At 37.0% G+C, this 26,713-nt stretch overlaps 1 protein-coding gene across 3 annotated transcripts in view; it reads right to left on the minus strand.

Annotated features, from left to right (window-relative positions):
* The window catches only part of SLC12A1 (solute carrier family 12 member 1), a 79,833-nt gene extending 58,346 nt beyond the window's left edge, over positions 1 to 21,487 (minus strand). The window contains exons 1-6 of one of the 3 annotated variants that reach the window (XM_063088665.1): positions 21,068 to 21,487; positions 10,540 to 10,674; positions 10,311 to 10,386; positions 4,048 to 4,143; positions 2,139 to 2,278; positions 958 to 1,068 (exon numbers count right to left, since the gene is read on the minus strand). In XM_063088665.1, the coding sequence (XP_062944735.1) occupies positions 958 to 1,068; positions 2,139 to 2,278; positions 4,048 to 4,143; positions 10,311 to 10,386; positions 10,540 to 10,674; positions 21,068 to 21,487 (978 nt within the window). Of the gene's footprint in view, positions 1 to 957; positions 1,069 to 2,138; positions 2,279 to 4,047; positions 4,144 to 4,661; positions 4,758 to 5,293; positions 5,390 to 10,310; positions 10,387 to 10,539; positions 10,675 to 21,067 lie in introns of all 3 variants that reach the window. The other 2 variants (XM_063088664.1, XM_063088666.1) reach the window with 2 other exon arrangements.
* Between the last annotated feature and the right edge of the window lie 5,226 nt (positions 21,488 to 26,713).

The raw sequence follows: 26,713 nt of genomic DNA on the forward strand, positions 1-26,713 counted from the left end.
CACTGCCTTCCTCAGGGAATAAAGTAATCTAAAGAAGGTCTCCTCTGTTTTTCTATGTCAGTGTCCTGTTTATTTCCTTCATAGTCTTTTTCACAATTTACCATTTTATATTTATTTCTTTATTTACTTGTTTATTACTCACCTATCCGTGGACCATAGGCTGAACTACAGCAGGGACTGTGCCTGTTTTGGTCACAGCTAAACATGTAGTGCTTAGCAGAATGCCTGGTGCCTGTTAGACAATTAATTTTTGTTTAATGTGTGAATGCACAACCCACAAGTAAATGCCACATAGGGATGTTTTGCATTGCCTTATATATGTGGGAGTCCTTGGCCATCTTTCCACTTCTGGTGACCACTCGTGCATCTGAACATTTTCAGTTGCACCAATCACTGTAGGGATTTAGGAAGGAGGCAAAGAACATGCTCCCCATCATTCAGAAATTTACTATCTGTTTTTCTATTAGTTAAACCCAGATATTTTCTGGTTTCAAAGCCTATGATACACTCAAATCTGTTGGTGAAGTACTGGGCTTCAGACGAGAATGACAGTTTCTGCCTCTATTAACTTCTTCTAATACACCTGCCATTTCTTTTGGGTTTCAGCACCCACAGGCAGCTTGATAGGGATGCCAGTGTTTGAGGTTGACAGACACAAGCGTCCAATGTGCACTGTTACTACGATCATAAGAGGTCTGTGCACGAACACGGCAGCAACCTGTGGCTGTGTCACTATGATGATAGCAAACAGAACAAAAGACAGGTCAATCACGTGACACATGAGCTGTGGATCATGACTTCCTGGACTTGTTGCTTTCTGGGCTTGGTGTTCCACACAGCGCTGACCTACAGCGAGTAATAACAGCAATTCTTTTTGAAAAAGCAGATCCTTCTATTCCTGCAAATTGTTCAGAACCCGACCAGCAGATGTTAATAACATCATTTTGAGAAATTCACCTTTGCTTCCCATTCCATTCCAGCTACTGAAATTCCTAAAAGAATCACCACCGTGATGGAGCCTATTATCCGGATGTCGTTAGTTGGATCCACCATCATTGAGTCACTCTCCTGGGGAAAAAGATCACCAAAATGGGTAGAGGTACAGCCTTTTGCATGTGTGTCTTATTGTAACATTTAACAGTAAAAAGACATACTCTACACTTATGCCTGGGGCAGAATGGGATAATAGAGAAATAAAGTGCTCATAAATTTGAGAAGATAAAGAACCTAGCACTTTTTTTTTTCTGTGATAATAGGCCTTTGATAGCCAGGCTTTAGAGTGAGAAATTTAGAGATTCATTCTAGTCACAGCTTTTGAAGCTATTGTAGCACTAAGTAAAAGCATATGTACATACACATATCGTGTTTTGTTTTAGAAGAACTAGTTATTTTTTTGTGTCAAGGGGAACCCTAGAGGAATAAAAATGAATGCTTTACAGTGTTAATATTGGAAAATAAGTGCTGTTCAATTTAAGAACACACTACACAAACCTGATAATGCATCTCTTGATGCTAACATATCTTATGAACTATATAATACACTCATTTATTCATCTGATTTTCAAATAGAGGCACTTTCACCAATTGAATTCAGTAATGCTATTGTTACCAGGAGAGGAGGACTAGAAGTTAGTTCATATAGCAGCTGATTAATATGCTTGCTTATACACCATCCTAGTCTGGGCACCTAAACTAGGACATGCCTCATTTTTTGCAGTGCATTATTATAATGTTTGAATTGTCTTTCCCTTTGGAAATCTATAACCATAAGTGTAGTATTGCTGCTGATAATAATATCCATTATTTATCTGATGTTTCATATTTTACACGATATTTCGTGTACATCATTTCGTTTGATCTGTACCACACTTCTGTGAAATACCTGGAATGGTATTATTAGCCTATACTACAGATTTGGAAAATGACGTTCAGAGGACTAGAAGAACTCATCCAAAGTTTTTCAATGGCAAACTTGAGAGCTGGGACTCAAAGCCAGCTCTTCTGAGGCCACGCGCTGCTTCCCCTGCATCTAACATTTTCCCTTTCATCTTGGAATAATGATAAACCCAAGTGCTCTGAGAAAGCAAAGTGAACTGAATTATCTTGCTTAGCTAAATAAGAGAAAAGCTTTTAATTACCTTAAGAAGATCTACCACGGTTTCAGCAAATCCCACCACATACATAGCAACAGCCACTGCATTGGCAAAAGCAAAGATCAAGCCTATTGACCCACCAAACTCAGGCCCTAAGCTTCTGGAAATAAGGTAGTAGGCACCACCTGAAACAAGAAATGAACAAGTTTCACCCTGAGGAACAGCTAAGAAATTTAGTTGATGTGACAAAATGATTTTGAATGTCTGAAAACATTTTACATTGAAATGTTAATTATTCTAATACAAATATTACAACTTCCTAATTTTAGGAATCCTGTGTCACCTTAATGAACAACTTAACCTTCCCTTGTACCCTGCACATAGTCTACAATAGAAGTATCCTGACTTAGTAAAATCCAATTTTCTGAAAGCTAAATGTAAAAAAAAGCTACAAATAAGAACACAGCAAACTTTACCAAAAAAATGCTTTGTCTTAAAAAAAATATCATTGAACTATTCGAATTATTAATGCAACTGAAGTGAAATTTTATATCCAAAATTTTCAGGAACAGAAAGACCTAGGTAGAAAATAAAGTAGGTGAAATTTACCTTTGTTGTTCTAACTTCCTTTCTGTTTCATACATACATAAATTTCTGGTATGTATTTGCTGCATAAAAAAGGTATCTGTATAGTCTATGTATTATTTATTCTATATATCAGACTTGGATTTCTGTATTTTTAGCTCAAGAAGCCATGATTATTGCCAAATACCCATACTTTTATGAAGGTGGCAAGTGAGAAGAAAAGAAAGGAAGGCTTGGAATACTTGCTTCTCCCCTGGATGTTGAAAAAGTAGTTCTATATATGGCTGTGTACTCTGTGCACATGGAACACTGAACTGGTGGGTCAGCAGACTAGAGGGTACCTAGAGCGGGTTAGTGAAGGTAAAAAAGACTAGATGTTGAGAGGCCTGATTATCACAGACCATAGTAAATGAATGACTTCCTGTACTGAGCCAGATAGAGTTGGAATGGCAACAACCCTGAACAAAAACACCTAACAAGACGAAACAAAATACCTTTTACTGAGAAGAAATTTCTTTCACTATAGTAACTCCTTTGGGTTAAGGGATCAAAGTCCTCTCTAAAAATGCAACATATTATCTGGATGGAGCAAATACCCATTATTTCCTTCGTCCAGATTACATTAAACAAATTAGCTAGCCAGGTAACCAGGTAGGCTTGGTCAATATGAGAGACAGGTAGAAGTCAAGAGAGGAGGCGTGTTGGGAGTAAGGTGGTGTCAGAAGGCCCTGAGTAGGGAGACCTGGATAAGGTCTCCAAGTGGAGAACCTGACAAGCCAAAGGGCAGGGGACGAGGGAGAAAGGAAGTGAAGAGAATAATGATAAGCTTCCCCCACTTCACTGTCTGCCTAGGCCTGCTTGCTCCTGGATGATTTGTTTTGTGCGCTGATTTTTATTTTCTTTTTAATGATCTTCCCATACCTGTTGGCCACTGGGAGCATAGCGTGTGGGGTGACCCCTGAGGGCTGGGTGCAGGAGTGGATTGCTGAGTGGGAGTCGTCACCAGTGCTAGCTGGGCGCTGGAGAAGAGCTGTGCTGAGGGGCCCTGGGAGAGAGCCAGCAGGGTGCATGCAAGGCACAGAGAAACTGTATATTTTACTGTAATATTCCATGCTTTCTGATTAGACACATGGTCACTTTCCACCGCATAAACATATTTCATCACAAGAAATGGGTCCAATAAGTCTTTTCTGGAGATCTCTAATTTTAGTTGAGAAGAATTTTGCCTTGCTGTTTAAATTTTGGGTTAATTTGTTTTGTTTTAAGACTAGGGGAGCTGATCGGCAATATGCAAATTTTACTTCCAGTATTAAATCAACTCTAGACATTACTACATAACCAAAGTTAGAAGTCAAGTGAATTGGCTTACCTCCTCTTACTACTCCATTTGTGCAAATAGCAGACATAGAAATACCTGTGAGTGTTGTCACTACCACACTCAGGCCAATGACAATGACTCCAAGACCTGCAAAATCCCCCAAGAAAGGTGTTTGGCTCCAGTACTGAGAAAAGTCACCAGTACTTCAGCAGGCAGCAGTCTGAATCTTGTCACAGAAGGATCAGTCTCAGGAAAACCTGAAATGTTCTAAAAGATCCCATTCCATGAATGTGTAGAAAGCACCTGAAATGTACTAAACTTTAAAACTGAAGCCGTGTCTAGGAATCATTTTCCAAGAAACACCAGCAAGAGGTGTGCAGACTAACCTGAAAAGTAAAACATTTGCTTGAGGAATCTGTGCATCCGTAACACATGACCTGCAATGTGCCAGAGAGGTTTGTCAGGAAAGAGACCAGACCTGACCAGAGAAATCCTGAACTGTACTCACCGTACCTTATGTTTCCTTCTGCATCCAGCTCCTCCAAATAGTTAGCCAGGCTTCAAGAACATTGGGCTACTTCCTGGTCCTCATCAAAAAGAAGTATATAAAAATTTTTGCCTACCCGTGCAAATGATGAGGGCATTAGATATCTTAGAGATTTTACCTCCACGAACAAACCCGTTAGTTGCTATTGCAGAAGTTGACAACCCAGTAATGGAAGTTACCATGGTAGAAAGAAGAATTATGAGAACTCCAAGACCTGTTAGCAATGAAAGATAGAAGATAATATGTTTTACTTTTTGTCCTCAGACGCCCCGTTGCTGCAAACTATGCTGCCTTTAATTTAAGTTTTCAGATCCACACCTTGGGCTCCAACGGGGTTTCTTTGTGCTAAAAAGAAACTTGTATGCCTGATAAAGATCAAGTTGGAGAACTGCTCATTATGAGGAAGGATGGTTTCCAAAAGTAAACACAATCTAAAAATGCAGCCCTGGAAAGGAAAAGTTGACTTATGCTCATGTCCTAGGAGAGAAACTGTCCTGGCTGTGAAGAGAGAAAACATGACATTTGACCTTCTCTCTTGCTTGAGAGGAACCTGAATGAGAAAGTTAGGGGTTTGACAAAGGTTATATCCTTCCTCATTTTTCTTGCATCATTTTGCCTGGGGATGGGGGTGGAGGGAAGGAACCAACTTGCGTTACCTTTGAAAACACTCCAGAAAGGTCAGTGGTGAACTATTCGAGCCTGTGTTGCCTTTACCTTACAAATGATGGTGCGGGACACAAGTTAAATTACCTCCTCTGACATATCCATTTGTGGCAATAGCAGAGGTAGATAAACCAGTGATAGCAGTCACTGTCACGGCTAAGCCGATGATAATCACACCAAGACCTCAGTTGAGAGAGGGAAAATAAAGTCAATTAAATGGTGGAACAATCCATTATGTCATTTACATAAAAGCCAGCAAGTCTAGGGTAATCACCAAAGGACCACATTTGAGTTTAGTAAGTCAGCCCATAAGTCACCACAGAATACATGCTCAGCTTTGAAGTTTTCTGCCTGCAGTAGCGTGGGTTCCAAGAAACTCAGAGCTAAAACGTGCAGTGCTAAATTGTACACAACTGAACAACTATGGAACAACTACGGCTGGTCAAAATTTAATGTGAACCCCATCTTTGGTGAAGTCTTAGACACCTATAAACATAATAATTGATCTAGAATTCCAAGCTGTTAATATAACTAGAAATTAAATGTTCATCCTTCCAGGTAACTATCTTCTTATGTACATTTGGTCTTGTAGAGGTGGAAAATTACATACAGTATAGCAAATTGTTCATCTGGCAGATAGGTCAAGTGGAAAGAATCAAATTAAACTATATTAACTTATTGGCTGTGTGACCTCTGGCAAGGTACTTATTTTCTGAACCAAAAATGGCAACAGCAGCAGAAAACATGCATGTGTAAAATGGTGAGCGTGGTGCACAGAATCATGCAGTCAGTGCTGGCGCTTTTTGATCCTTTCTGCCCTAGTCACAACAGCCCCTGTTTATTAAAAAACTACTATGTATCCAGCTGTGTGTTTGGCAGTGTGAGAAATGCAAGGAACAAATAAAATGAAATGAAAAAAGCTGCCCTCAAGGACTGTATGGCTCAGGCCAGTGATTATAACGAGAAGGAGAAAGCAATAGAAGCCACAGTTCAGAGGAAAGCGTGGCTGCTTCCAGCTTCAAGAAACACATAGCCAGGAGGATACTGACGCGTAGTAGAATATGCCAGAATATACCACTTTGGCTTTAGGATTATTTTGAGCTGAAGGCAATTGAAAAGAAGCAGACACAAGGAAAGCTCTCTGCTCCCTTCCTATTTGCCTAACAGCAGGTCATAGATTTGTAAATTTGTCCCCCTTTGTCTCTCCACTAGGAGAGACAGAAGGTGATCACCAGAGACTTCGACCCTCATCAGCCTGAAGAAAAAGCCACAGGAATCTACACAACAAGCCTTACGGATTAGCCCTTATCTCCTCAGTTTCCCTGTTTATTTATCTTCCCACAATTTGCCAACCTAGAAACTCAAAAATTTTTCCCTTTGTCTCTACAATTTTATTGTTTTTTGTTAAGATGATCTATAAGCCCATGTTTCAACCACTCCTTTGAGTCACTCAACACTGTGCTCCCATGTATGTGCTCGATGCACAGGTTAACACACTTCTGTTTTCTTTTTTTTCTTGTTGATCTGACTTTTGTCAGTCTAATTTACAGGTCCCCTGCCAGTGAACTTAAGATAGGTAGAGGAAAACAGTTTTTCTCTCTTATTATACCTTCTCCAATGGAAGCCAACCCAGAATTCAGGGAGAAAGTTGTGGGATCAGAGCCACTGAACTTGGCCTGGCTCCACGCAGAATGCTCTGGCCTGGGCTGTAGGTACGCACCTCTACATAAAGTGGATGCTTCACAATTGTTGGCAGGTTCTTTTGTCTCAAGGATCATTGGAAGCGTAGTCAGCCAAGAGAGGCTGTGATCTCTCTGGGGATGCCCCGAGAGAAGGGGAAGCGGAGGGAAGTTAAGGGCAGAAATGGGAACGAGGTACTAAAGGCTGGCTCTTGTGATGCTCCCAGCTACACCCTGGCTCCAGCCCGAGTCTCTAGGCTGTTTTACAGGACGAAGTGCAGTGGGAAGAAGCCAACAGTGGGCACATGCTGCAGACGTGGACCACATTGCTCTGGCCCCTCTAGGCTCTTAAAAGCTAGGGGTTGTAAGAAATGCAGTTGCATTAAATTCTTTATCTATTGCAGGGATTCTGTGGTGAGCATTACTTCTATATCACTGTGTAGTCTCAGGTCTTTGGGCCACTAAAGGTGATTTATTTTTATCTTTTGCACATTATTTTTCTTTTGACTTTGTTTTCAGGAAGTTTGCTATTCAATGTTTAGCACACCCCAGAAACTGTACAGGAACATATCATTTGCATTTCATTGCATTAAACCTACTCTGACTTCATTATCTTCCTCCTGTTATTTTCCCTTTGCCTCTATTTTCCCAGCAATTTTTTTTTTAATTTTTAAATTTTTTAAAGTTTATTTATTAATATATATATATTTTACATTCTAAGATGTTGCGGAGCAATTGGAGGGGACGCGGAGAGGAGAAAGGGAAAGGAAATAGGGTGGGAAAAGGAGGAAGGAGGAAGGAGGAGGGGTGTGGTTGAGGCCCATGGCACCCCCCCTCATTCCTACAGGGGAGACCAGGGGCTTCCAGTGGTGGCTGGGTCCTTCCTTTTTACAGCATTTCTTAATGGATGCCTTTGCATTATCTGTGTCTCTGTAAACCATTTGAAATCTTGGAACAAAGTTTTAAAGTGTGAGGGATTTGCTTCTCTCTCATAATCAAACATAAAATCCTAGGGTAAAAGGTAGCTTAGACAACATCCAATCCCTTGCTTTCTCAAAGTGTGGTCCTTAAATCACTTGCTTCAGGAAATGCCTTGGGTGCTTATTAAAAATGCCCAGACCTACTGAGTTTCGGTCTTTAAAAGTGAATTTCAGGATTCTGAAGTTTTCTAACCTAATTTCCCAGGTAATTCTTATTCACCCCTCAGTAAACTGACTAAACAACCCTCAGCCTATCTCAACTTGTGTTTGCCTGTTCAGCAAGGTTCTTTAGCTTTATCTTCAAATAACTGATGGGGAAAGAATTAGCCCAGCTTCCTAATTTTTTTTTTCTTTCTTTCTTTTTTTTTTTTTTTCCTAATTTTTAGATGAGAAAGTGGAACTCATGGAGTGTAAGTGACTTGCTTCAGGTCATGCCTGCTTTTTACACTCATCTTCCCTGCCTGGTGGTTAAATTTACTGGAAACTATATTGCACCAGCCAAGGTCCCCAAGACAGAGAAGAGCAGTTAGATAGCATTATTGCTCATTATACCATTTCTTTTGGGAACAGGGCAGCCAAAACTCATAGCCCCAGAATTGTTACCCGAGGGCTGTAGCTACTGTTACTCCTGGCTCCAGATTCCTTCTGGCTTTATTCCCAGGGTCTGCTTGAAAATGTATTCAGGTTTTTTCCCCCAAATATTCCAAAGCAAGAAGAAAATACTTATATTTGTTTCTTTTCTTTCCCAATAGAGGAAACCAAATGGTACCCAGATGGTGATTTAACTCACTTAGCTTTCGGTTTACAGCAAAGGTCAGTAAAACAGTAAGGTTGATAGTAAGTTTCTACTACTCACTAAAGTCTGTTTTCTGAGAATTAAAAAAAAAAAAGAAAGAAAAAGACAAAGAAAATCACAACTTCAAAGGAAAATCCATTGAACATGCACTAGGTAGAACTCTGTTCTCTTCTAATATGTGATTTAATTACTTAAACAATGCTAATGTCTGAAAATGTAATAAACTGTTTAGCAGAAGATAGGATTCTTCATATTTTACAGTTTTGTCATAATCTTGAAACTGGATTGACTGTGAAGAGTAATGTAAGATCTGATTAAAGTTCAGATTATTGCCCAAGCATATGGATGTTAAAGAAATTGCATTAAGAATTACTCTTTCCCTTGGCTACTCTCACACCTCCAAACAAAGTAATGTTTCTTGATGATCTCAATAAGTTACTAAACTGCCCTTAAAGACCTAATTTTGCATGAAACCCAGGAGCAAAACCTTGGCAATATAAAGGTGCAGATTTTCCATGCAACAGCATCTACTTATCTTGGACCCCGCGGCTGTAAGCATTCATTTGATACGCAACATAAAACAGGCAAGCAGCCCTGTGTCAGGAACCCAGCAGCTGCCAAGCACAAAACATGGAAAAACTATGGGAACTGGTTCCAGTATGCCAATTTACAGTTTAGCCCTTTCTTTTTTGAGTTAGTCTTCTGGTGATCTTGACTGTGTTTTGAGAAGCAAAGCCCATAAATAATGACCAACTACCTTTTAAAAGTGAATTGGGATAACTTTTGGAATAGTATCTGAAAGTACATCACAACTTCTATGTTCTTGATACTAATGATTTATAAGTCTTCCCTCAAAAGTGAATCCATAATGTATTTTCCATGTATAGAGTAGAACAGTATTAATTTTTATCACATTAAATCAGGAACTTTGACAAAATACAAATAAATTTTTATACAGGAACATATTTTCAACAAAAAAGATTTGCTACAGGAAATATTATTTTAAATCAAATATAATATTTAAAAACAGATAATTACTCTTAAAATACAGCAATATCATTCATTTTCCATTTAGAAAAAAATAACATTAGTTACATATGTTATCTTAGTTATTTCTTCTATCACTTTAAGCCCACATCTGGCAATATTTTATTAACTTTTATTTTCTTACTGCTGGTACCTAAAAGTAACATAATTATTTTCCTTGGAAAATGTTAATAATTCAGCTTTTTTATTACTCAGGTCACATTTTCTCCACAAGTTATTTTTGGCTAGTGAAGTTTTGTCAATCTCATAAAAGGGATACCAGGCTACAAACGAGGGGCAAATGTTAATATATCCCAAAATATGAATATTATTATCTAAAATGAATGTGCTTTTATATACCTGTACATTTAACACTCTATCAAAAGATGGAAATATTTACTTGAGCATTCACCCGTTTGGCAAGCTGGAAAATTCCAGTCTCACAGGAGTTAACTCTTCCCCTTTCCTCTGACAAACATTGTCAAAAAGGCAAAGTAAAAGGAGCCCAAGTGTAAAGTACTTGTGTGACCTTCATCTCACATTCAGCATTCGTGGTGAAAACAAGTTGCTTATTGAGTTTTTAACTTGCATCGAAAATTATTCCGGAGGGGAAAAATGCTTACCAATTCCAGCTTCTCCAACAATCCAGGAGAGGCGAATGAAGAGCATGACGCCCCAGATATTCAGCATGCATCTCACCTGTGGAGTGAAGGGCATTGGAAGGAGACGTGAGAAGTGACTGTGGGACAAGACCCAGGCGTCTCTGCACTCTGGTGTCCAGCCTCGTTACCGCTGAGTCCACCAGAACGTTGAGTGGATAGTTTTCTTTGGTAAACAGAGGAGCTTTCTCACCAGCACACCTTTCACCCAGCCAAACTTCACAGCACCGGATTGATTTTCTTCTTCCTTGTTCTCAGTTTGTTCTTCTCCGGGGACCCCATCGCCATTAGCAACCCTGCTGGCCGAACCTGGGGCCACGGCCACATCCTGCAGTTTTACAGACAGCAAGGACAAAGTAGTTTGTCAACAAACAGAGGTTCCATAAAACTTTCAAAGACAAATCAAAACAACTGACATAAAACTTTAAATGAAAAAAAAAAAAGAACATATTCTGGTCATTTTAGTAAAATAACTTTTTTTTTTTTTTGTCGTGGGAGTGGACAGATTCATTTTGTGAGTGATTTTTAGGCAAGACTGCAGGGTTGGTGGGAAGAATCTGAACAGTTCTTCCACTAGTAAAAATATTTCCTTCAGTGAGAGTGGTCAGACTTAGATAAGTTTAGAACATAAAAGAACAAAAGAGAAGAGATGCAAGAGAGGAAAGCCTACCAAGAGTGAACGATGAGTGTCTTTAGAAGGCATGTGAGGAGGGTTGGAGAGAGAACCTTCCTGAGTAATGTGGAGTATCTGGCCTTTGCATTAATCTCCCTGTGCTTCATTTTATTCATCTAAAATCATGATGATAAAACTTCTCTATGCACCTCAGAGGATGTTTAAGAGGATTTAATGAAAGAACACATAGAAGTGTTTTCTAAAAAAAAAAAAAGTTTAAAGTATCCTACAAAACTTTAAAGGGGAAGTTTCTTTCAGATTCCATATGCCTTTGCCTGAGAATTGCTGAATGTGCTACTATTGTATAGAAGGTGGGAAGTCTCATGACTGACTACTAGAAAGACTGGTTGAGCACAAATGAGTAAGTAGTATAAATAATGGTTAAACTTTTATATGGTTTTTTCCTGTGGCCCAATTTTGAAAAGGACCTTTATTCTCAGTAAGATAGTCTCTGATTCAATGGGGGAAAACAGCTCTGTTTCTCTCACGTTAAGACTAGCTCTCAGGCCAGCCGGTTGGCTATTTGGTTAGAAAGTGGTGCTCATAATGCCAACGTCCAGGGTTTGAGCCCTGTCCTGGCCAGCCACCAAAAACAAAAACAAAAACAAAACAAAACCCAAAACCTCTCAATGTCTAATTTTTCTTTTAGATATGACTTTGAATAATTTTAGATGCACCTGCATAATGTAGCCTATCTGGCACCTGCCTGGCTCTTTACTAGGTGTGACTATATCTCTTTGAGCTTTGAAGAAAGTTTTCTTTTCTAGAAAGGGTTTTGAAACCACTGGACAAGTCTCCTAGACCTAGCACTTAATTGCCATTATAGACTGACTTTATCTTATTTAAATGGTCTAAATTGGTTTAAGCTTAGGATGATATGTTCTAACATCACTAGCTAAGAAGTTTTAGACCAGGGCATTTCCCCCCTCTAAAATGGGGATGGTATGAAATAAACATTCAGTATTTACTATACGGCCTTTAATTTAGTGTGATTGAATTTCTTTCCCTTGTCATACTCAAGGGCTCTTGCTTCTTTGGGCTTTGGTGTGCCATTAGCACTCCCACTGGAAACTCACCCTAATTTGGGCTATTTACCCCAAGTGACTGACTTCTTGTCTCCTTCTTCCAGCCTGTTCTCCTTCTCTGTGTAAGTAAGGATTTCTCCCCCACTTTCTTCTCCCACGAGACTTTGTCATACTAGTGTGACACTCAGATAACTTATGTAATACAATGTGATGCGTGATTGTGTGACAACTGAATCAGAGAAAGACTGTGGTGTGGGTTGCTTTTTCTCAGTACCAACCAAGGGCTTGCCATATATATCAGGCCATCCATAAACAATGTTAAATCCGTAAAGTGGACTTGAAGCTCCCTGATTTCTACCACTTAGGAGCAGATGTCCTAGTTTCTTATCCATTCATGCTTCCTATTTTTTTTTTTTCTCTTCCTTTCGTACAGGGCAGTCCATTTCTTACTGATAACTCTGTGCAGGCCACACTAAAAAAGGGAGAGAAAGGGAATGAACAAAAACCAAATCATCTTATAATTTTCTGACAGCACTGGGAAAAAACTGAGTGACAGGGGAGATTAACATTAATAGTTAAAATTTAGTTTCGAATTACCTGGGGAGTATCTTAATCTTAAGCATTGTCAGTCCCTATTTGCACAAATAATTGAAAGCTGACATTATATATTTATGCCAATGTAAGATATGGGTAAACAAAGTCCAAAGAAATTGAGACTGAACTGGCACAGCAGAAACTGGTGTTCTATACCAGCTATAGATGCAAGTCATGAACATAATTCAAAATATTCTAATAACTACTTTTCAAAAAGTGAAAAGAAATTGGTGAAACAACTTGGGCTTAGATACGAACCTTTAAATTTTAAAAATATATTTAATCTTTGTAGAATATCATATTTCTAATATTTACAATATAAATACTTGTTAGCAGTAGTGGAACTTCATTTTGTACTAGGAAATTGAATCGAACAGTTCTTTAGTAATATATTTTACTTAATAGAATCTATATAAAATATCATTTCAACAGGTAATCAGTATAAAAATATTAGTGAGATATTTTACATTTTTTTTTCATACTAAGTCTCTGAAATCTGGTGAATATTTTCCACTGACAGCACATCTCAATTTGGACTGGTTACATTTCACATGCTCAGTAGCCCCATGTGGTTGGTGACTGCAATATCGGACAGCACAAGTCTATACAATACAGTCAATTTGAGATGATTGAAACATTTGAAGCTCTTTTCCAGTCAATTAAAATTTCTACTCCTCTCTGAAAGAATTCTGCTCACAAAAGGCAGCTGATTAGGTCAAATGTAATGTAACTTTCTTTTTTCATAACTGAAACATGTAATCAATGAGAGCAGGGAATTGAGGAATGTGTTAAAATGTCTGTGAATGTGGAAGAGATTATCTGGTTAGGAGATTCATTTATTTGACTTGATATGAGAAATACCTTTTTCACTTGTCAATATTTTAGTTAATCAAGATCATATGGCCAGTCCATCAGCAGCTACCCATTCAGTGAAATGGCAATTTCCTTTGCCTGGATTAATTGGGGATCCTAGGAGAAACAGCTTTAGTCACTTTAAAGATTGTCTTGGGAATAAAACCCATGTTTCCTGATTAAACCTGAAGTTGGAGGTTTGGTCCAGGAAATTGCTCTGCTCCCTGATGAACACCAGTGGTGACTAGGACCCTTAGATCCGGATGAATGAGAATACCAATGACTGTAAAAAAAAAAAAAATCTTACAAAGTAGGGTAAAGGATGAATGAGATTTTTAAAACTTCCCCTTAAATGAACACTTATTCCTGATGGATGTCTTTCCTGGTCACAGCTTAATGGTTATTCAATTTATCACTAGGACTTCATGATGTGATGCAAAAATATCACGCGAGGACATGGCAGAGAAACCACACTACGTGGAAGTCAGAGCAATCATTTTCTAAATTATTCAAAAATGTAGTCAAAGTAGGGTATTCAACTCTCCCTTACACAAGTATGCTGAACCTACTAGAATTTCAAAGTTTTAAATATATTTATACCATAGAGGGGGAAAAAAACCCCTCAAATGTGTACTTCTTTTGTTGACTATTAAGGTCTCATAGAAACTTACAAGTACAGAACCTATTTTCATTGCTTACTTTCATGTAGGAGCAGAAAAATCCTGCACCACATAAACTAGGAGACCTGAAATCTAGTTTTGGCTGTAATTAATTCAGGGAGTGTCCACCAGCAAGTTGCTTAACCTTTCTTGGATACTGCCAATGAGAATACATCAAATGGGTTTTCTGAAAATCTTAGCTTGAAGTAGTTTACTCTAAGGCAAAATCATTCTTCTATGTTTACCATCTTCCCAATCTGACAATGGCAAACAAACCTTGGTTTCACTCTTTAATAAGTGCCTCCTTTGTAAGGCAGAACAATCATACAATCCACTTATCATGAAGGTACTGACTTTGGGACGAGGGTTGGTGGAGACCTCGGCTATGAGCTATATGGCCAGTGGCTCACAGGCTCTTCTTGAGGCCAAAGTCTCAAAGGCTGGAGTCTTATGATTGCCACCTGAAACCAGTTTCTTCTTTCATACTTCATTTGTTTACACTCCATTACCTTAAACGATGACCTCTCACCTTTCATAAATTGTGTAGCTATAGGGAAAGATTATTTATTTACCAAGAGTTTTACCTGTGTGTTAAAGATTCAGAGAAGGTAAAATAAAGTGCATTTGAAAAAAAGAAGACAGACCATTTGATAAAAGATTTCCCCCCCTCCAATATTGATAACTGGTGAAGCTTCAATCACATGTAGTTTAAGGGGAAAATTTTGAATGGGTTCTTCTAGATGATGAAAAATTAATTTAATACGTAATGTGATTTTTCAGGTCCCAGAAAAATAACAAATACCTGTCTGGGTATCATTAAAGCAGAAGGAAATAAATATATTTATTGTTTAAGTTTCAATTAGATAATATTTGCTACTTATACCTGCTTTCAAGTTTTGAGCCTTTAATCTCAGAGTGGTAGAATTCTTAGATTATCAGTGAGAAATAGGTTTATAAGTATTTAGGCCTAGATAATCCCCCCATTGTTCTAAATGCCCTTTTATTATTAAAATATTCAAACCTCTGCAAAACTAGGAAGAATAATATAATAAATCTCATGTATTCATCACTTGGCTTCAACAATTATCAACATATGGCCAATATTATTCCACCTGAACCCCTCACACTCCTGTCACTGGCTTATTTAAGAACCAATTCCAGTAAGAACCAGGTAATTCCTAAGGTTCATTTCAGAATAAAAAACATGATTCTAACCATATTTCCATACCTTATTGATAAATATTAGTATATTTGTACACGTTTATCTCTTTGTGTTAAAAGGGAGTATTACAAATGATGAAAATTAGGATTTTCTTTTTCTTGTTTTAATAGTTACTGCAAACTATGCCTATAAATCACTACCCATGATCACAACTTATAATCACAGTATTTTTACTCTATCCGAAAACATGTATCACACACAAATTGACTTGTGTTTTTGATAACTTAGGCCAAAAGTTAGTCAGGTACAATAAACCTGCATATAAAAAATTAAAAGGTCCTTAAAATTTTCCCAGTGTACCTTTAAGGGAATACTCACCATCTATTACTGAACTATTTATAATGGAAAATTAATCATTTTTTCTCACAGATTATTTTAATAACATGAGCTCCCAGGGGATCTGGCCTCAGGTACTAAGAAACCTCAGCAAGTATCAGAATGAACCCTTCCTTGCAGAGTTTCACTCCAACAAATCTTTTAGGGATGGCTTCTGGTCATCACTGGCCTTTACAGCATTTATTGCTTCAATTTTAATGTTTATTTTATTTGGCTGTTGTTAGCTTAGTGATTATTTCCTATTTTGGATATCTCCAATTCAAATGCTAACGTTGGAGTTTGAACTCTGGAGTACTTTAGAGAAGATTATTTTCTAGAGAAAACATTGTACATTTTTGTTTGTCCTTTTTCAGAAGATAAGCATTTAATACATTAAGTGGTTTAATGTTTGTTAACTTTACTACATGTTCTTTATTTCTATCCATAACCATGTCATTTCACTTACATAAAATTCTAGAGGATAGAGGTCAAATCTCTTTAATTCACTTTACACAGCAGCTTTTGAAAATAAATGTTTAATAAATGCTTTTGATAATGACAATGAAAATGAGTGAGACCTACAATTAATTTTGTAGGAGAAGCCACTTCATCTCTTGGCAGAGTCCCAGAAACACAGGATGGACTGGGACCTCCTGCTCAGCTCATCATAAATGAAGTGTGCTTTTCTTTGTGTCCGAGTTCCACCGTTTGCTATAGCTATTGAACGAGCTAAGGCAAAGGACCATGGTAAAGTAGACTGAGGATGGGAGGCAGTGATAAAGAGCATGGACTCTGGAGTCATACAGAGATGGGTTCAACTTATTAGCCATGTGACTTTGGCTTCTTGACCTTGGAAGTTTATTGACTTCTCTAAGTCTTTGTTTTTGCTTCTAAAAGATCCGTCACATTTTATAAAACTTTCACCATCTATACAATAGCAATAATAACAGTACCTACCTTGAGCAGTTGCTGTAAGAACCGAATGAGAATTTTTCAAGTTTAAGAACAGCATCTGACACGTAAAAATTCTCAGTAAAAGTTTGGTTATTATTGTACTGCATCCAATCTTACTGTTTTTATTTACAAATTATTTTTAGTTGTTAACAGCCTGATGAACCAAATGTGAAGTCATTCCATTGTTTTTGTTTTGGATCAGTTTCTATATAGTTGGCTTCCTTAAGAATATTTCCATCTTAATTTTTATAGTATTTTATACTTTTCATAGACAGTTTATTTCAGTGACATCAAAACTCATGGTTTTGAGAGAAAGGCTATATGTTTTCCCAAATCCTTTATAGTTTTCTGAAATGCTAACAATAATGATAGTAAGGCTGAAAAGGAGCTCCATTTCGGTTAGCCCTATCATTAGGAATTATATATGAACATGTGGTCACGAAAATTAGGCTGGATACTGAAAGCAGGATTCTCTTTACAAAGTAAAGATATTAGATTAATCTTTGCCAGATGTCAAATAATTATTATATATGTTTTGATATGGAAAGATCTCCGAGGTATATTGTTTGGTGAGAACAGCAGAATGCTGAACAATGTATAAACTATGTCTCTATATGTGTTTGGAAAAAGAATACAGAAAGGAAATTAGATAGAAATATAGATATTTATAGACATATGTGTATGTTTGTATAAGACTAGAAAATTTCTGGAAGGATTTACAAGAAACTGTCAGTAATGATTGCCCTGGAGAGAATAACTGAAGATTTATGTTAGATGAGAGACATTTCATTACATATTTTTTAGTACTTGTTAAATGTTCAAACAGTGTATATTTTACTTTTTAAATAAAAAGCTAGTATAAAAGTTGCCATCATCAACAGCCATTTATGGAGTTACTACCCACTGTAAGCAATGTGCCAGACTTGATATGCATATAAACTAATGTTCACAAGCATCCTGTAAAATAAGTAGAAGTTACGTAGCTTGTAAGATACTGCAGAGCAAGTAAAGGATGAAGTATTTTCTTCTTCTTTTAGTTAGAGTTTTCAGAAATCCATAATTCACAGTCACCAATATAGACATTTAGCTCTTTACTACATAGAAAATGAAAAGGATTTCTTCAACTACTATCTAAAATCATTGAGATTACAAATTCTGTCAATATCTGCCATTCCTAGAGTTTCACTGGGTAGAGACTTAAAATAATGTCTTTCAAACCTTTTTTTTTTTTACCTATTAGGATAACCTTGTCATACAATTTTTTTTCTGAGTTGGAAATTATAGCCAGGATTTGCACAAAATCCAACTGATTTTCTGTCTGAATATGTTCTGACTTTCACTATGAATGCACCATTGCTATATGGCCTTTAAAAACAATATACTCATGGGTATGAATATTGTATTGTATATTTCAAGAAAGTCAGAAAAAGAGGATCTTGAATGTTATGACTACAAAGAAATGATAAATGTTTAGGTGATAGATATACTAACTATTCTGATTAGATAATTATACAACATATGCTTATACTGAAACAACAAATTGTAACCCATAAATATGTATAGTGAAAAAAATAAAAATTTGAAAAAAACTGCCTAAGTTGTACTACGTCAATTACTTTACACATGATTTAAATAAACACCATTATTTATATTTTCTGCATGCAAAATCTGTGAAGTGTCTGAGTATTATAACATAATATCTATTCTATTGATCATTTCCAGTTGTGATTTGAAGAACTACCGTAAAAACATCAAGGGCCACAAGGAGATGGCAGCATAGCTACATTACACGCAAGTCTTCATATCTTATTTGAAGGTTGGAAAACAGGGAGAAGAGCTGAATAAAATTTGCTAGCAAGGAAGAAGGAGATAAATTGAAGATGGCCCAGGTTGTTGGTGTCTACAATGGAAGGAGAGCACAGAACACTGGAAGTGGGAAGGGGAAGGAAAAGGGGAGAGGGAGGGAGTTGAGAGATTAATGAGAAATTGGTTAATGGACACAAAGAATGATCATGTACTGTAATGATGAATAAGCTAACTATACTGATTTGGCCATCACGTATTGTACACTACTATTGATAGTCAACTTTGTACCACACAAATATGTATAATCAATTATGCTTCAGTGAAAAATAAATAAAGGAAAAAAAAAGGAAGAGCACACGGAGGGGCAGACAGGTCTACACAGCTTCAGCAACACTAGAATGGTCCTGACTGTGGGAATGTGCACATTGTAGATGTGATTTTGGATATGTGGATACTTCTACATGATTTAACCAAGATGAAGTACCCTACATAAGTGAGGGTCAAGTTCATAAAAAGAATAACTTATTACTATACTCATTCACAATGATTATTCAGGGCATTGAGCTTAAACCTAATTTTTAATACATTTAGTCTGCTATTTCTTTGTGTCTGAAAAAAAGTGCTTTAAGTTAATGTTAGGTCCTTAGACCCATTTTATCGCTTCAAAAATGATACAGTATCCCCAAAAGCTATCAAATCTGTCAAATGCAGCTATAACATTTCTATTGTGTGGTCATTCAGATGGTTTTCTAAACAACTGTTCCTTCAGAGCTTTAAAAACTCCCTTTATTTAAACATTTACATAAGTCGTGGCTTTAGAAATTACAAATAAGCTACTTTTCTCTCTGTGGAATGTCAGTCCTAAGAACAATGTGAGTTTACTTCATTTCCTTTTTAATGGAGTTAAAATTCTATTTTCTCTTGTCATAAATTGGGGAAGATGAGTGATAATATTTAAATTTTGATATTAATTTTAACAAAGGAAGCAGCTTTAAAAATTATCTCACGTAATGTGGTAGAGTATGGTGGGATAGAATTTCAAAGACTTTTTTTGGAGGACTTTGGCTCATTTTACTTCTTCAGAATAAATTGAAATCTTTTTCTAATACCCTAAATTTCTTTTTCTGCTTCCTCATGTTGGAAACTCACTGTATCCTCTTCTGTCAACCTTCTTTTCCTTTTCCTTTTCTTTCTCCCTTTTTCTCTTCTGCCATTTTCTTTCCTCTCTCCTCATATAGGAAAGAAAAGTGACATCGCAGTCTGATTTCAGGAGTTTCAAATTGCCTCTCTTCTCAAACATCTTCATGAGGACTATGATTTTGTCTAAAATCACCATATTGCTAACTTTTTAATTTTGATTTATAGCACCAAATATCTCAGATAAAATATAAATCTTATGTGCATAAAGAAACCAGCCACTTAGCAGAGCGTTGCCGTTATGGTACATAAAACAAGCAAGGTTTTGGGGGGGGAGAAGGGATAAAGGAACAGAGTTAAGAATATGGATCTTCCTCAGGAAGTCACTCAGTCTCTGGTGGTAGGACCACAGGCAAGGACCCTAGCATCCAAGGGGAGTAAGTTTTGGAGATGGGTTTCCTTCTGGAAAGAAGGATAGGCAGAAACTAAAGGGAGATTTCCCCTGTTAAAGAGGTTAATGATTAGCCTCTTTCCTGAGTACACGATTCCTAGAATCTCTGGAGCGGACAATCATTTAATAAAAAATTACCAAATGAATGAATATGAAAGGAAGTGTTTCAATCTTTTTTTCTCCTGTCCTCAAAATTTGGACAAGAGTAAACTACATTTGAATATGTGACATCTAGTTATTCTTTTTAGGAAGTAATTATATTCCATCAAAAATGATATTCATCCTAAACCGTGTTCCAAAAGAGCAGGAAGATAAAGTCCATTAACATATTTCAGAGCAAGTTATGGAAGAAGAAATCTACAAGCTTCTAAATGATTTGTTACAAGATTAGAAAAAGTACTGCCTCATACTTCCAGCAGATTTGGAAACCCTGGATATATTGCTTAAATAATGAAAAGTTTAGACACTTTTCCTTCTGTACTTAAATTTAATTTAGTTATTTTTATATGCTTAAGTGCATTCAGGAGCCTCAGGCAAAGTTTTGAAGAGGAAGGGATAAAATGCTAAATATTATACATCTCTGCTATCTTTTTAAAGAAAATAAAAATGCTCATGCACACTAAAGGCTGGCACCCACAGTATTAAGTACAGCAAGCACAGGTGACTTTTTTTTTTTTTTTTTTTAGCAATTGAGTATAGAGACATTAATACTAAGGCGGAGTCAGCTTAGTGTTCAGTTTGACATGTCTAACCAAGTGTGAATTAAATAACCTATAATCGTAAACAAGCTATGACATATTGCCTAACTTTCAGAGTCAATTCTTCAGTTCTCTATCCTAAGTCAGTAAACATTTGTGAGACACTTTTTGTGTATTTTCTGTTTATTGGGAGTTAGGGACAGTTGTGTAAGTAAGATGGATGGTTTGAGATAGACCTCTTTATTTGACTGTTTCACATTCATAGTGGTAAAGAGGAGGCAATGACCTGAAAGAATGAATAAGGGAGGATACTTGCCCATGCCCTTCAAGCTTACCTTGGAGAGCTGCTCGTGAATGTCAAGTAGGCTGGGCCGGTTGACCTTGGGCCCGCTGACGCTGCCGGTGTTACGATAGTACTCGATCTTGGGGACGGCGTCCATGGTGTTGTGGCCAAAGGTTTGCAGGTAGTATGTGTTTGTATTAGAATCATAAGCGTGAAAACTGGTATCTGTTTTAGCAGTTTCTCCATTATGGAGGAAATTGTCATAGCGCTCCTGATTCCCAGGCCTAAAGCTGATTCTGAGTCTGTTCTGGGTTTCATCCCCAAAAGAGGTTTCTTCGTAATGTGGTGGGTCGGTGTTGTCATCCGCAGCTACACTGCTCTCATGGCTCTCACTTATGACATTAACTTGAAAGCGACTGGCATTACTGGGCATTGAGTCCAGAAACACAGTGGAAGAATTGTTCAGAGACATCTTCCACAATGGATTTTTTTGGACTAAGCTATCAACTTTAAGGTTGATTTTTTTTTAAAGCTATATATTTCCTTCTCAAAATAAACACTAATGCAGTTACATTAGGGAGAGCTTGGCTTTTGTTTTAGACAAACTCAAAAAATAGATTCTTGATATGTTGTCTCCTATATAATCTTCAGAATGTTCTTCAAAGCTGTCATTGAAAAAGAAAATTAAACTTGTTTCAAGTAATATAAATATATTTAAGTAGGGGTGGAGTATGAGGGAACTGTTTTCTTCTATAAGACAAGCGATTTTAAATTCATTTCATTAAAAATTACCTGTCCAGGAATCTTACCTGGACAATTAAATCCTATAATAAATAACTGGGGGCCTGCTTCAGCAGACAGAATTTCTAATAAACTCTTTAAAATGTTACCTATGTTTGTAGTATTTGTTTGGTTTCAGTGCAGTTGTTTTCAATATGACTTTTAGAAAAGGTATATATTTACCAATTGAGTACAGTAAGAACTGCTGAGAATATTCTCAGCCTGAAACACAGTTCACTGATGGTACTAAATGCTGCAAGTGCACAGTATTTTATGGTTGATAGGAATATACATTACACAATAAATAAAATTTAAAAAATAAAAACTTCTAAAAATGTTTTTGCTAGTTTATAAAAATCTGTACATATTCAAGTAATAAATTTGTTCCAGAAATATTTTGTTACCTATGCAACAAGTGAAAAATAACATTTTAGAATGTAAATTAAAAAAATAATTGCATCAAAACGATGCCTCTGTAAATTTTTGAATCTTACTATCCTTCAAAATGTTTCATTTGCTTACACATTTGTTTGTTTTGCAACTGCTGTTAAGGAGCCTTAAAATAACATATAAATATTTGGGGTAAGGAAAAAAATCATAGCACTTAATAAAGTTGTATGCTATATTTAGGTAAAATAATCATGCTCTACTGATTCCCTTTAATGAAATGTTCTCAGTAATTGAGAGGCTTATATTTGATTGTGAGATGAATAGACTACATAATAATTTTCACAATTCCATGGTATGAGCCCATCTTAAAACACTTTCTTTAGAATATTATCTCTTCATTGATATCTTAAAATTTGGCTTTTCAAAGAAAGTTCTAGAAAGATAAGATAAATACAAATACTTGCCTCTGCCATAGAGTTATGAAAGCTATTTCATTGATGAAAAAAAATCCCAACTTCAACTCTCAAATAACCTTTCCTGTGAAATTATAAGTGAAGCTGTTACTTTTTAGCGTTTGCAGCATACCTCTCTTCTCTTCACAGTCCTTGACATCCTTGCCTTTACTCCACTCCTCAGAATCTCTTTATGACATATCACTAAGTACAATTTTTACCCTGCCCGGAAATGTTTAACTTACCATCCAGGAGCCTTCTTCTGAGGAAGCATAACCTGCTTCAGCCTCACAAAGGAATATATGGGCACTTAGCTTTCAGCCCAGAATCTTAGGCTTCTTCTTATTGGGTAGAACCTTTCTTGAAAGAGGAGACTGCCCAATGATTGGCCTGCAATACTACTGTAAGCCCTGCCCAGTCATTAGCCCTGAGGAACCTTAAGTACCTCATTAACCGGTAACTAGTAGTAAACCATTAATCCTTTTAGACAGGAAGTAAACTAAAGTTTCTTTAATTTATAAGGAGAATTGAATTGCTCAACAGCAATCACCCAAAAAATATGAGCACTTTTTCAAATTTTGGGACTAGATAAACTGTGTCCCATTGTCTTATTTCAGGTGAGTCCTAGTGATCTCCTATTATTCAGTATGTACACCAAAATATAGTCCTCTAGAGATAACTTCTATACTTTGTAACCAGAAAATGGCATCTGAAATTATTTTATCTTGCCTGTAGTAGATGTCACCTTGACCATTTTTCGCATGGGAAGTGAGCAGATTGAGAATAGAATAAGTGATCTATTGAAAGTATTTCTACTAAGTGGGGAAACTGTTTCAAGCAGGAATCAAACTGTGGGTATGTTTTCCAGTGGCATTACTAAATGACTTTTTGTCTCCACCTGGAAAAACATTTTTATCAAACCCAGTCTTTGAGTTATGTTGAGGAAAATGTTTAGCTAAAATCTTTGAGTTGTTGATTATTAAAATAGTAAAAACAATTTCTTCCTGTAGGTTTTGCCACTGGTTTCCAATCAGGGTAACTGAATGAGTCCTCCTCGTGTCTTAGAAGAAGCTATCCAAGGGAATTCCAGTTGTGTGAGTAGCTCAGCTGTGGTGTTATGTAGTGGGTAAGAGCAAGATGCTGGAGTCAGAATGCTTGATCTACAACCTGCTACTTCTTAGCTGTGTGGACTCAGGAAAGTTATTCAGTCCCTCTGTGACTTAATTTTTTCATCTGCAAATGCATATGTGAATAGTAATGATACTTAACTTGTTGTAGAGTTGTGAGGATTAAATGAGTTAATTTGTGTATAAGGTTTAGAATAACACTGGTTTGTACATAGTGCTTGCTTTTACTGTTTGATCAAAATTTAAAATTGGCTGGTGACTTTTACTTGGTTACCTACAAGATTCTGAGGTGAATTATTAGAAGTTGGGATAAGTATTATGCCTATTAAAATAGGAGGTAAGTTGATGAACAGATATAGGATTAAGAAAAGGGGTTTGGAGATACTTAATTAAAACCCCTTAGATGTTCTTGGTCAGGTAAGTGTCATGCTAATGAGTTGGGCTGATGTCATGAGGCTGTATCAGAAAAACAGACAGAATTACAAATTTATACCTATAACTCATTCTGCTTTTATTTATTTTATTTTGTTAATTTTTTTTTTAAAAGATTACTGGTAAGGGGATCTTAACCCTTGACTTGGTGTTGTCAGCATCACGCTCTCCCAAGTGAGCTAACCGGCCATCCCTATATAGGGATCTGAACCCATGGCCTTGGTGTTATCAGCACCACACTCTCCCAAGTGAGTCATGGGCCACTTTTAAAGGCCCCCAGTATAAGGCATTTATCTGTTCAACAAAGGGTTCTGACTTCCCATGTAAAAGGTCTTTAGGCGTAAAAGTTAGTAACATTTCAGATTCAGCTAGATGGGGTTGGTTGTTTAGATCAGGACTGAGGACAGCTAGGATAAAGCTGGGACCCAAAACTAGTTCAGTTCACCTGACCGGGATAGAGGCTGTGAACTGACATCCTCCTTTCCCCACTCTTTCAGGAGCCTCCTATTAAACTTTTTCTTCTACCAAAGACTGTGAATGCCTCTGATACCAGTCAATTTCCTTTTTCTTGCTGACTGACTGCCTGACTACAGTGTTGTGCGAATTAGTTTTAGTCTTGGTCTTACATCAACCAGACATTTTCATTCTAAGCCTTTTATCTCTAACTGTGAAATGAAAGTCTTTGTTCTCTATTAAGGGGATTTAGACATTCTGGAGCAGATGGGAGATGGTTTGGGGGATATGGACAAAATTGCACCATCCATAAAGCCTATCTTGAAAGGTGAACCCTTCTTAGGCCTTTCAGACAGTGGGAAAGGTAACAGGAGCAAGCTGTCTGGAGGTACACTCCCCTGTCTTTCCTCCTGTCCTCTCTGACAAGGATCCGGGGAAGAGGCAGCAAGGGGCTGACATGGCCATGACATTGGACATCTATTCCTAGAAGAATTAGCATTTCATGAAATTTCTATATTGAATTCATATTGTAACCAGCTTTTTATATTTTTTATACTGTTTCTATTACTGAAAATTCAGACGTTGACGCTTCACCCACCCTACCCCTCAAAGTCTAAGACACAGGAAAACCATGAATTAAAGCCACACTTTTAGTTAATAGAATTTATCTTAAGTGGAATTGGAAATGATAGTGTGGTGGAGTTGATGATGTTCAAAAAGCTTGTGAGAGATGAACTTTTCGAAACAATGCTCGTATTTCATAAAATTGTTTTGACTTTTGGTTTTGGGGGTGCTATTTCTTTTGAAATAAAGATCTGGCCTTTTTTTTTTCTAGTAACCAGAATGGAGAGTCTAGGTGGATGTCTTCCCTAGGAGACAAATGGAGCCCCTGCTACTTGGATGCATATCCTAGAGAGCATTTTAAAAGCTGTTGTCACAAAAGAAATGCCTAGTGTCCTGGCATATATAACTTTCAGTGTTTTCAGTTAAGCTTGGCTCAGTGAGGTGTTCTGGGCCAAATTACTAACTGGCTATGAAGTCTCCCAGTCCTACACTCTTGTACCAGCTGGGAAATAAAGAGCCTCCTTGAAGTGAGGGTTTGGTCCAGAAGATCCACAGCCAACAAAAGCAAGTTCTGAATCTACTACAAGATGGAAACATCAAGGAATCTCACTGAGACAGCTGGTTTTGGAGTGCCATAGACTTGAGCAGTAACCATGTTCATAGTCCATGGAAAAGTCTTGAGGAAGCGTCTGGAGTATAGCCAACGTTAGACTGCCCAAGTTCAATTCCTAATACTCCCTAGTATGGTGACCTTGGAAAAGTTACTTCATCTCTCTCAGTTTTAGTTCCTCATCTGTGAAATTGAGATAAAAATAAAATGGAAATAGTAGTTCCAAATTCAAAGGATTAGCAAGAGTATCAAATAAATGGAAAGCACCTAATTTAGTGCTGTCAGTAAATATGAGTCTTATTTCTTCTTGTTATGTTCGGCAGTTCTGTGTTCTCAAGTGACATAAATATTTTTGTATTTATTTATCTCCTGCTATATTCCTCCATTCTGACTAGAAGACAGTCAGAATTTTGTAGTTGGAAATAATTTTAGAAATGTCTAATTCTACTTTTTCACTTCTCAAATGAAGAACATGAAGACTGGAGAGATTGAATAATTTACTAAGCCATTGCTTCTTAGAGGCTGAGAATCTTTATTACTTCTGATGAGGACAATAAATGATGATGGGAAGGTATGCTCAAACAGTATTTTATGGTTTCAAATTGCTTTCACATTTATTATATCTCAGTGGTTCTCCCAATATTTCTGAAGATTTGAACAATGGGTTTTTTTAATCCTTGTGTTGCAGATGTGGAAAATAGGTTACCCTTAGGCAACTTGCTAGGTCATAAGTGAGTTCTTGGCTGGGCCAACATTAGAATTCCAATCTCTGAGTTTAGGCTCCTAATCTGAAAAACTTTTCATGGCACTTTAAATCCTCATTCATCTCAGCTATCTGGGACTCCAGGCACATTGGTAACATTCACAGGACACTAGAATTGAGAGGGACA

This window comes from Cynocephalus volans, chromosome 3 (genome assembly GCF_027409185.1).
Source record: "Cynocephalus volans isolate mCynVol1 chromosome 3, mCynVol1.pri, whole genome shotgun sequence".
Taxonomy (NCBI): Eukaryota; Metazoa; Chordata; class Mammalia; order Dermoptera; family Cynocephalidae; genus Cynocephalus; species Cynocephalus volans.